The sequence below is a fragment of the Rutidosis leptorrhynchoides genome, chromosome 6 (genome assembly GCF_046630445.1).
Source record: "Rutidosis leptorrhynchoides isolate AG116_Rl617_1_P2 chromosome 6, CSIRO_AGI_Rlap_v1, whole genome shotgun sequence".
Classification (NCBI taxonomy): domain Eukaryota; kingdom Viridiplantae; phylum Streptophyta; class Magnoliopsida; order Asterales; family Asteraceae; genus Rutidosis; species Rutidosis leptorrhynchoides.
In genome coordinates, this window is record NC_092338.1 from 371,803,067 (window position 1) to 371,816,592 (window position 13,526).

The 13,526-nt window shown below is 28.5% G+C and overlaps 1 protein-coding gene across 1 annotated transcript; it reads left to right on the top strand.

Moving 5' to 3' along the window:
* Positions 1 to 543: 543 nt before the first annotated feature.
* On the top strand, positions 544 to 2,457 carry LOC139853911 (transcription factor HY5-like). Its single transcript, XM_071843251.1, has 4 exons — positions 544 to 640; positions 1,613 to 1,793; positions 1,888 to 2,044; positions 2,125 to 2,457. Exons 1-4 carry the CDS (start codon positions 544 to 546, stop codon positions 2,164 to 2,166), a joined length of 477 nt encoding a protein of 158 aa, XP_071699352.1. The 3' UTR covers positions 2,167 to 2,457.
* The last annotated feature ends 11,069 nt before the right edge of the window (positions 2,458 to 13,526 follow it).

Genomic DNA, 13,526 nt, shown 5'->3' on the forward strand with positions numbered 1-13,526 from the left:
TGAATTTCGGATGTTAAATGAATATATCAATGAATGAAACTTTTCATTCGTATTTATTTAGGTTCATTGATATTCATATCTATATACATTTAGATTATTCATATTCATTATGAAAGGAGTGTATCGGATGAATATCCGTGAGATCCGATGACTATTCTCATCTATACTCTACTCTACGTATAACTATTAAAATTTTCAAATATTCATCATTCACCAACAGACTACCACCGTCCGATCTTTTCATCATCTATACGCCATTCTCACTTCCACGTTTCTCAACCAACTGCCTTTGGATGAACACAATATCATTGTGGCTCATCGTGCTTCCACGCTCAAGCATTATTCGCCGTCCGATCAATCTTCATCCAACTGTCACACCCTCTCTTTTCTCTCTCTCTGTTACCAATACCCTCCCGCCCTCTCTCTCCTACATCATTTCCACTTTATGACGTTTCAGTCTTTCTCCCTCTATCTCTTACTAAAAATATATTTTTCTATCAATCTCTAAAAATTCATTAGTTTGAAATTAAAACTAAAATTAGAATGCAGGAACAAGCAGCAACGAGTTCAATGGCTGTGAGTCTACCTTCAAGTAGTGAGAGATCTTCGAGTTCTGCACTTCAACTTAACGTCAAAGAAGGTCAATTTCTGAATTTTTAAAATTTATATAGCTGTAATGAGCTAGTTTATAAAGCTTGCTAAAAATTTGTTAATTCTGAATGCTGATTTAATTATATGTTTATTTTTACAATTGTGAGTGGATCAGTGTTTGTATTCCTGGTGAATTATATAATTTGAAACTGCAACTGAATTGAATTTCAACTAGCATGATGATTATCTTTATTTTTGGAAACTAATTATTATATGGATGTTAAGTTTTTAATGTAATGTATGATATTGAGCATGAATTTTCTTTATCTTTTTCATTTTTGTCAGAACCATCCTTAAACTATTTAAGGATTAATAATTTATATGTTACGTTCAGTATAATTTTGCATATTTAATTAATCCTTAAACTAATTACCCGTACTTTGAATTGTTACTTTGTTAGGTTTCATTTATTGCGCCTAAGCCAGCCATTGACTATTGTGTAGCTAAGTTTGGTTGCTCATTTACTCATTTTGATTTATAATAAGGGAGGGATTGAACAAAGCAATAATGAAATGGTTTATCTAACTAAAATCAATCTGGTTACATCAACCAAAAGTAACAACTCTATATACACACATTTATTTGAGATGCATGTATTTTGCTACTAGCTTAATTCATTCCCAAACTTGTACTGTATCTTTTTAAATTTGAAATGCTTAAGACAATATCTTGTAAAAGTGACTAGCCGGGAATAGTCGTCGATCGAGACCTTGTAGAGACTAATCGGTCAAGTCGGAGGACGCTGATAATACCATATCGTCTCAGAACAAGTGTCCACAAGTAAATAGAACACGGTTTTAGTACGTAGCAATATATTATTTCACTCTATAATAATTAAATGTTTAATGTCCACTGTTATGTTAGAAAGTGTAGATAATGGTACACTTTTAGATGTATTAATAGCAATTGTAGATTTTTTTTTGGGTGATATATAGAATTTTGACTTGTGATCATGTGATAGGGATGGAGAGTGATGATGAGATCAGAAGGGTACCAGAGATGGGTGGAGACGCAGTTGGAGCATCCGGATCTGGAAGAGGACCCGGGTCGGTGGCATATCCAGACCGGGTTCAAGGCTCAACTGAAGGTTCAAGGAGAAAAGGTAAAAACCCGGCTGACAAAGAAAACAAACGCTTGAAGAGGTATCTACCAATATATAACACAAAACACATGCTTTCCTTTTTATAAGTTATTAATTAGAATTAATTAATTACTTGTGTTTTTGTTTTAAATAAGGTTGTTGAGGAATCGAGTTTCAGCTCAACAAGCAAGAGAACGAAAGAAAGCGTACTTAAGTGAATTAGAGGTTCGAGTGAAAGACTTGGAGAAGAAGAATTCAGAGCTTGAAGAGCGTTTGTCCACATTGCAAAACGAGAACCAGATGCTTAGACATGTATGTCTTTTTATTGATCGCCTCTCTTTTTTTCGATCACGTGGTTTCAATACTAAGTTGATTAAATTGTTATGATGCAGATATTGAAGAACACAACTGCAGGCATGCAAGAGAGGAAATAGCAGTAAATTGATTTAGAAGCAGGTAAATAATAATTAATGATTCTAGCAGTAAAAAAAAAAAAAAAAACTTGAGATTTTCCATAAGCTTAGAAGTATCCTTTTTTTTTTTAATGTTTCTTGTGTATTTATTAATATTAAAAATTAAAAAAGAGGTGGAGATTATGATTGTTCGACTAAGTTTAGCAAATTAGCAAGCAGTCTGAAGGATCTGATAATCGGGTATATTATTTAGAGACTGGTTGAGTGCACGGAAATGTAAAGAGTTCAACCACGTATCTATTTTTAAACCACAAGAAGTATAGATCAAACATTAGTTGAGCAGTCAACAATGATTAATTATTATTCTTTGAAATATCAGACTTTAGAAAGTGATGGGTCAATCACGATTCGAATAATATCGGTTAGGACTGAAAATGACAACTTAATGACATTATCATTACTTTTCGATCGAGTTGTACACAGCAGAATTTACGTATTAACGTTCTAGAAAAAGACAAACAAGCATAAAATGATAAAATATCCATCCTTTAATCCAAACTGTTTGATCTGATTTTGATTGAGATTTGCTTCCTCCTTATCCTAAAAATGTGAATTTTTTTTTTTTTGGCGAAAATAAATAAATATATAAATAGATCATAAAGGTCCAATTGAACGTATACAACCATTGAAAGAGATGTACAGTGATCTTATGTGCGTGAACCTAATGTTCAAATCATAAACTATTGATTACAAACACCATATTGAACTAAAACAATTCGTCCACTTCAAGTGTCGAAAATCGAGTAGCTACAACCAACACAAAGTTGCAAACCCGCGCCCAAACTGATCCTATCAATATACACCTACAAGCCCGACCTAGACCGTAGGGGACCTTCCGATCCGCCACCTTAGTAACCCGTCACGAAGGCTAAACCCAGCCCAAACGCCAACCCGCAAGAAGCATCTATCGGGATGATTCTTGTGGGTTGGCCGTTTATAAAACTATAGAAATGTAAATCTTGATGCTTATCATTGATCACAACAAACATATATATATATATATATATATATATATATATATATATATATATATATATATATATATATATATATATATATATAGTGATTGGTTCCTACTATTTTGGTAACCTAAGAGTGCACAATATACGTATGTGATTTACAAGGCAAATATATACTAAAGATAGGTACAATATATTATGGTAATGTATCGGCTAATACACCCCTTCAGTCGGAGCAGGAGGAGGACGAATGCTGAGACTGTCCCAGAAGTCGTCAAACAGAACTCTCTTTGGTGAAAATATCGGCCACCTGAAAACGAGTAGGAACACACATAACTCGAACCTGTCCACGAGCAACTTTCTCTCGTACAAAATGGATGTCCATTTCAATATGTTTGGTACACTGGTGCTGTATCGGATTGCCTGAAATATAGATTGCACTGACATTGTCGCAGAAAACTAAAGTCGCCCTGGGAATCGGACATTTGAGTTCGAGCATTAAATTACGTAACCAACAAGATTCGGAAATCACATTGGCAACCCCTCTATATTCGGCTTCGGAACTACAACTGAAGACAGTTGGTTGCCTTTTGGCAGACCACGAGACCAAATTAGAGCCCAAAAATACACAATAGCCGGAAGTTGATCGACGCTTATTGGGGCAACCACCCCAGTCGGCATCCGTGTAAGAAACGATTGAGTTGACGGCTGATTTAGTGAGGTGTGAACCATATTCAGAAGTCTCTTTAATGTAATGTACGATACGTTTTAAAGCAAGCATGTGACATTCTTTTGGGTCATGCATATGAAGGCACTCTTGTTGCACGGCGTAGGAAATGTCGGGTTTTGTGAATGTCAAGTATTGCAAAGCTCCGGAGAGACTACGAAACTCGGTAGGATTAGAACATGAAGGACCAGTTGATGCACTTAGCTTACCTGATGTATCTACAGGCGTCCGAACAGAATTGCTATGAGATAAACCTACACGAAAAACAATTTATTTTGCATAGCTTTGTTGAGATAAAAATAGGCCATTACGTGTACGAGTGATGGCAACACCCCAAAAGAAACTAACAGGTCCAAGGTCCTTGATAGCGAATTCGTTGGTTAGCAGTAGAAGAAGACGTTCACGAAGTGACTTGGTAGAAATAACAAGTAATATGTCATCTACATAGAGTAGAAGGTATGCGATGTCATCAGCAGCGGGACTTGAACTCGGATACAGGTGGGGCGGGTGTAATTTTTTTTTAAATCTTTCATATTCAGCAGGGACGAACACTAAAAAAAACCTTATTTTTTAGTAAATTTTTTTTTTTAGTGTAAAAATTTTTGTTCCGTAAAATCCAGGGTGGACGGATACCCACCTTGGGTTAGTCTATGTTCCGCCTCTGGATGTCATTTGAAAGGACCCGTTCATACCGATTATAAATGATTAACAATAGTTGATTTCATTTGCGAGGTATTTGACCTCTATATGATACATTTTACAAACATTGCATTCGTTTTTAAAAGACAAACTTTCTTTACATCGAAAGTTGACGGCATGCATAACATTTCATAATACATCCAACTCTAATTGACTTAATAATAATCTTGATGAACCCAACGACTCGAATGCAACGTCTTTTGAAATATGTCATGAATAACTACAAGTAATATCTCTAAAATGAGCAAATGCATAGCGGAAGATTTCTTTCATACCTGAGAATAAACATGCTTTCAAGTGTCAACCAAAAGGTTGGTAAATTCATAGGTTTATCGTAAACAATAAAATTCATCATTTTGAAAGACCACAAGATTTAAATGTGCATGGTACAAATGGGCCCGAATCCTACACCCACCTGTAATGTACATGCGATATCTTTTAAATACATTACACCTTTCTCGTGTATGAAACCATTTTTCATAAATCTTAGTAACCGTACACATATCTCGTGTACAAAATATCATACACATAACCTGTGTATAAAATCATTCTCTCGATACATAACATTCACTTTGTTTTCATTGCTTGGCTTGGTAACCGACCTTAACATATAATGCGCATCAATAATATCCCCAAAACAGAACATCTCGTCTGTATAATATATAAACCTCGAAGTACTAAACACCACGCCCACTAGCTCTTCCGTCTAGTGAACATTCTGGGTGGGGGTGTTAAACCGGGTAGCTACCTTTAGGATTCGCGTCAATTATGGGCCATACCCGTTTCCTAATTCTTAGGTTACCAAGCTATAATAATCAGGGGAAATATTCACATCAATTAGTGGCAATTATAACGTCCAACTAATTCAATAATAATCAACAGAACTTCTGTCTGTATAATAATTCATTCGAGGAATGTTTTGCTTGTGTCTATCTCGTCAAACATTTATAAAAGCATCTCATGTATTCTCAGTCCAAAAATATAGATTTCAAAGGCATTTAATAAAACAGTTATAAAAACAGCGCATGTATTCTCAGTCCCAAAAATGTAAAGAGTAAAAGGGGATCAAATGAACTAACGCATATAAATATTGTAAAACAGTTATTAAAACTATGCATGAATTCACAGTCCAAGAATGTAATGCGTAAAAAGAGAGCAAATGAACTCACGATAATGTATTTTGTAGTAAAAATACATATGAAGATATTGAACAATGCATGGTTGGCCTCGGATTCACGAACCTATATCATTTGTATATTCATTAATACATATAATCGTAATCGAACAAATATTTTTATTATTATTAGTGATAATTTTTATATTAATAACTTATATATTTTATTATATATTCATTTTGTATATTTTAAATAAAGTATTTATATATATTTAAGTTATGGTTATTATATATAAATTTTTTATATAAATAATCGTTTGTTTACAAAATAATAGTTATAGTAATACTAGAGTAATATTAATAATAATAAAAATGATAATAATTATAATACTTAATATTACTAATTAAGATAATAATGGTTATGATTTCATTAGTGATAAAAATAATGATATTAAAACTAATAATATATTTATATTAATAATAATGGTTCTAATATTTATAAAGTGATAATAATACTAATATTTATGAAAATAACAATAACTTGTATTATTTTCACAATAATAATAATAATAATAATAATAATAATAATAATAATAATAATAATTATTATTATTATTATTATTATTATTATAATCATAATAATTATAAAAATACTAAAATGGTAAAATTATTAATAATAATTACATTATTAATACTTAATAATAATAATACTAACCATAATAATATTACTTACTAATACTTAACTATAATAATAATAATAATAATAATAATAATAATAATAATAATAATAATAATAATAATAATAATAATAATAATAATAATAATAATAATAATCATTTTCATGTATTAAAAACAATAATACTAATAATAATAATAATAACCGAAATCATAATAATAACAATGATAAAAATTATAATTTTAGTAATAATATTAGTAGTAGTAATAATAAAAATTTTAGAATGAAAAACTATCTTCCAAAGACCCTTTTTAAAAAAAATTGCACCGAACCGGGCTTGAACCCGTGACCTCCCGTTATCCCGACATACGCATAACCATCCTTTTAAATCTGCTTTTCTGAATTTTATTATATTTAAATTATATTTAACCCGATTTATTTTCTATTATTTTTTCTTCATCTTCAATAATCAAATCAACCAGACCAGGGATCAATCCTAACAAGCTCGAATTACTTAACTAGTTTTAGGAGTTTCCAAACGAAATAAAAATATTAGTTTGAGGTGATTGAAACAATTAAAACAGATAAAAGAAAATTTACAGTTGAGTAGAGACAACATAAACTCAAATCCAAATTCGAAATTAGAGACTGTTTTAGATAAAAAAAAAAAATAATAACACGAAAAAGGTTATAAACGACTCATAGAAACTATTGGAATCATTAATTTAACTTGAATCAACGCTATGACTTCGAATTTTCGAATGAACAAAATTAGTTGACTTTTAAGTTTTAAACTTTGACTCAAAAATTCAGATTCAATACAATGAATTGGAAGTTGAAATTTTGCAGAAAGTTCGAATAGAGTAATCCTAACACTTCTGCATTTTTATTTTTTAAAATTCTATTCGAATTTGAGCTATTGTTCATTTCAGTTATGAACACCAAGAACTCTAAATCAAAACTCAAATTTTAGAATGTTTTAGATTATAATTACAACATGAATTATATTTTAAATGATTCAAAGAAACTTTTTGAATACTCAATTGAATCTAAAACATCAAAAGAGCTTCGAATTTCATCATGAACAAAACGTTTGACTTTTTAAAATTTACCTTTGACTCCAAAATTGAAACTTGTTACAAAAATTTGGAAGTTGAAACTTTCCAGATGGTTCAAACGAAAGATTTAGAATAGAAATTCATTAATAGATTTTGAAATAAAACAAGAATTCAAAGTTTTAGAAAAATTGGAACAAGAACAGAGCAGGACCTGTTTCTACATTATTTTATGATTTAATTTGTTTAATAAAAGGCTGTGAAAGGTTCTTGTGAATGATAATTGATAATGTAAGTCGACTGGTACCATTTAGCACTGATTGTGATTGAGTTTTATAGCAAATACAGTTCGACAGTTTCCAATCAGGGCATAAGAAAGAAAATAAAAAAAATAATTACAGAAAGGGATGGCTAACGGGTTTTGTTGTGATTCTGTGATATTATTCGATTTGTGATTCAGTTTAGAGACAAAAAAATAAAGGTTGAAAGTGATATGCAACTGAATATGATTCCAATTTCATATGTATATATGATATATGATTTTATATAATTAATATTCATAATTTATAATTATAATCATATTAACAATAATCAAAATACTAATAATAATAGCAATATTAATAAGAATAAATGAGTAATAATAATAATAATAATAACAATGATAATGATAATGATTTTAATAAGTTTTATAATAATTAAAGATAATAATAACAAAAATGATAATAATAATAATAATAATATTATTAGTGATAATAATAATAAATTGTATTATTTTCTAATTATAATAATAATAATTATTTAGCACTGATTGTGATTGAGTTTTATAGCAAATACAGTTCGACAGTTTCCAATCAGGGCATAAGAAAGAAAATAAAAAAAATAATTACAGAAAGGGATGGCTAACGGGTTTTGTTGTGATTCTGTGATATTATTCGATTTGTGATTCAGTTTAGAGACAAAAAAATAAAGGTTGAAAGTGATATGCAACTGAATATGATTCCAATTTCATATGTATATATGATATATGATTTTATATAATTAATATTCATAATTTATAATTATAATCATATTAACAATAATCAAAATACTAATAATAATAGCAATATTAATAAGAATAAATGAGTAATAATAATAATAATAATAACAATGATAATGATAATGATTTTAATAAGTTTTATAATAATTAAAGATAATAATAACAAAAATGATAATAATAATAATAATAATATTATTAGTGATAATAATAATAAATTGTATTATTTTCTAATTATAATAATAATAATTATTTTAAAATAATAATAACATTAATATCACAAATTACATGTATTAGATTTTATATCTATAATAAATAATAATAATATTCATAATTCTGATATTAATATTAATACTAATATTTATTGAAAGTAATAATAACATTATTAATATAATAACTATATTTTAACTTGTAATTACTTTTAATATATTAATATCACAATTTATTAATTATGTAATACTTATCTTATATAATAACATATTTGAATATATATATTATTTATATATTTTATATATATTTCAATATAATAATTATTAATAGAAATCATATATATACAAATTCATTTTAAATTATACTTATTTCTAATGTTTACATTTTATTTTATAATTTTAAATTATTATACATACTTACATTTTTATATATATACATATATATATATATATATATATATATATATACATATTTATTTACAAATAATTGTTCGTGAATCGTCGGGAATAGTCAAGGTCAAATGCATTCATGAAAAACAATTCAAACATTTTGAGACTCGATTTAATAAACTTTGCTTATCGTGTCAGAATCTCGTAAAGATAAAGTTTAAATTTGGTCGAAAATTTTCGGGTCGTCACAGTACCTACCCGTTAAAGAAATTTCGTCCCGAAATTTGATTGGGATCATCATGGCTAACAATAAATATGTTTTCATGACTAATATGAGCTGATAAATAGAGTTTTATTACCATTGAGTAATAAGAATAAAATAATTCAATTATTCGAAGAGTACGAATGAAGCTATCACAAAAGAGTGAATTGGATAATTGCATGTTCCTCTTAACCGGTGACGTAGTCACGGTTGATTTCCAGAATTCAAGGGATTTAAAGAAAATCTTCGAAATCTATACAAGATTTGATTTTTCGATAATTAAGGAAATTATGATCTTCTTTAATTTAATGCGATAGCCTGTCTCGATTGCTCTGTCAGATATTTCACTATAAATCCACCCTCTTCGTTTCCTTTATGTTTTGGAGTTCCATATTTTTGTTTTCTCTTCCCGACGTTAAGTCAAGTGAATAATGGTCCAGAATTTGTAGGTATGAAGTTTCGAATGAACATGACTAATGTTCTAAGAGAGATATTGTAATAGCACGATCTTGATTGGTTAAATTACCAGAATTCAAGAGAAAAGATAATATTTTCAGAAAGATATATTATTGATATGTTTGGAGATTAGATAGAATGTAAGAGCCGTATAACATGGCACATGATGACGTTATGGTCTGTGAATCATCACGTTTCATTAGAAACTCAGTATGACTTACTGTAATATAATCACGTTGATCAAGTGTCATTATATTATACTAATTCATGCATCAATTTCCAACACTACTTCAAAATCATTCATAATTCAAACTCTAAGTTTTCAGAGATTTAGAAACTAAAAAAGTTTTCTTTTATGATATAACACAGATAGCGCGGAGAGGTAATTAATATCGGACAAGAATATTTATGAAGATAGGATATTAATAATGAAAGATACGATAATATCTTAGAATTTTTGAATCAAATCGTGATGAAGAAATTCATTCACGATGATTTAGAGCGATTAATGAGCAAGGTATTCGCTAAAGATTTCATCAGAAACAGAATCATCAGGATTTTTTTTATGTACAAGTTTAGTCCTTGTGATTTGTTCAGTGTCTCCTTCATGGTTTGCTCAATTCGTTTATCAAAATCTTTGAGCTTTTTCAACACTCCATTCTTTATCATCAAACTTTTGACTGTTAAGGCAGTCTTCAGTTTTCACTGCTTCACCAGCTTTTTCAAAACTCAGGAAAACTGATTCATAGGCTAAAGCGCTTTTCAGAAATCCAGAATTAATGTTCATAAAACCAGGTAATAGAAGTTATATATAAATATATATATATATATATATATATATATATATATATATATATATATATATATATATATATATATATATATATATATATATATATATATATATATATATATATATATATATATATATATATATATATATATATATATATATATATATATATATATATATAATTGTTGTTGTAGAATCACTGAGAATTTCGAGATTATCAATTGATGCCTCCCGGTGTTTGTTATGGTAATTATCATTACAAGATGCCGATGAGATCATGATAAGACTTCAATAGATAAATATAGTGATTGGTCGAAGAGATTTAAGCCAATGAGCAACGAGGTTGCTGATACGTCTGCTGATAATATGGTGGAATATAAAAGGTTCCCTGGTAACAATAAAATAGCACGCATATATATCAAGGTTATAATAAGGTTTTTTCGAACGAAAAATCGAAGTTGACTTGCTGGAGCTGTGACAAAATTGGCTATCTCGAACAGGAGTTGCAAAGTTATTTTCGGTAATAATAATGCTAAATGAATTAGCAGAGCTACGTGTTAAATGTTTACTCAGTTTCTAAGTGTTTTCAGATGCATAACTATATGCATCAATCTTTTCTTTCGTAGATGAAGTGCGGTTGGTTCATCCTCTCGATTGAGGTGTTTTCAAGAATCATGAAAGGTTTGAACGCAGATTGTAATCGTCAAGATACAAATGAGGTTTAAGATGAAATCAAGTGGTAAACTTGAAGAAATGTTTAGTTTCATATGTTATAATCAATATTTTACTTCATTTTAATTGTCCAATGTTAGTAGTCCATAGTTAATAGTTCAATAATTCGTATATAGTTTAATATATTATATTCGAATTAATTAATACATGTCGTGACCCATTGTATACATGTCTCAGACTCGATCACAACTCAAAGCATATATATATTATTTTAGAATCAACCTCGACCCTTTATATGCTAACTCGAGCATTACCGCGATATAGAGTGACTTACGGTTATTCCAAATAATAAATATAGATGACGTCGATATGATATGTCAAAACATTGTACATGTGTCCCGATTTATACGACGATATTTAAAATGCGTAAAATAAAGAAATAATTGTGCCGTTGGTCCCTTCATTTTACCCCAAAAAACTAACAGCGTCCCTCAAGTTTTTTTTTTGGCTTTCAGCATCCCTCAATTTTACAGCTTTGAGATACAGAGTCCCTCCGTCAACTTTTCGTTAAAAAAGTCCATTAACTCCTATCATGTGACTTGCATGTGAGGGTAAAATCATCTTTTAACCTCCTTCTTCATTAAACTCGTGTTCTTCCCCAACATTGCAAACCCTAATTTAAAAAAACATCAATCTGGAACTCGTTCTAAAAAAACATCAAATAAATCTGAGATTCAGTAACTCGTTCTAAATAAATAGATTTAAATTTTCGGACTGTAGCAGTAACAGCTCGAAGAACACGATGAACAACTCAATTGGTGATTTTGGATTTAAGGCTGTTTTACATTATAATTACAACATGAAACGTGTTGTAAATCATAAGTAGACACTTTGTGAATCCTCAATTTTAACAGAAACAACAACAATAACTCGAATTTCATGAAGAACAATGAGTTGACTTTTTGATTTTAAAATTTTGACTCACGAATTCGAACTCATTTTGAAGAATTGAAGGCTGAAACTTTACAGATAGTTTGAGTAAAAGATTCCTAATAACTCTACATTTTTAGATTTTGAAATTTGATACGAAAACGAGATTTTAATTTAATGAACTCAAGAACAGAGGTACGAGCCTGTTTTCTTTAAATTTCTGTTTAATTTTCGAATTGCAGTAGTAGTTTCATAATGTAAAGTTGAATGATCGATCAACTAAAAATAATTTGTCAAGATTATAGTGTAGTAGTCCAATGGCCGAGAGAATCACGATCAAAAGCAAAAGAAGAGAAAAAAAATTAAACATATAGGGATAGATAACAGAATTTGTACATATCTGATTTATTATGTTTAATATTACTAATAAATATAAATATATTAATAATTAAAATACTATTAATATTATTATTAATAATAAAAATACTAATAATAATACTAATATAAATAATAATAATATTAATGATAAAAATAATAATAATAAAAATAATAATAATAATAATAATAATAATAATAATAATAATAATAATAATAATAACAATAATAATAATAATAATAATGAGAATAATAATAATAAGAATAAGAATAAGAATAAGAATAAGAATAATAATAATAATAATAATAATAATAATAATAATAATAATAATAATAATAATAATAATAATAATAATAATAATAATAATAATAATAATAATAATAATAGTAATAGTAATAATAATAATAATAATAATAATAATAATAATAATAATAATAATAATAATAATAATAATAATAATAATAATAATAATTATAAGATTTTCATTTTTTGCACCGGTGGTCCCTCGATTTTAGTGAAGAAAAGAGTAAAAATACGATTTTACCCTCACATGCAAGTCACATGATAGGAGTTAACGGACTTTTTTAACGAAAAGTTGACGGAGGGACTCTGTATCTCAAAGCTGTAAAATAGAGGGATGCTGAAAGCCAAAAAAAAACTTGAGGGACGCTGTTCGCTTTTTGGGGTAAAATGGAGGGACCAACGGCACAATTATTTCTAAAATAAATAACAGAAATTAAATAACGATAAATAAAATTGCGAGAATTAAAATTGCGATAAATAAATTGCAATATTTAAAATGTAATAAGGAATTAACAGTTAGCTAGGATTTTGTTAGGGTGGATTCTTAACAAAATTTCTCATAGTTAATTTGTTTGTTTCTAACAAAATTTATTTTTGTCCAATGGTTTCTTCATTATGCCACTTGTTGGATTCTGATAGGTCAAAATCGAAATATGAAATTGAATGA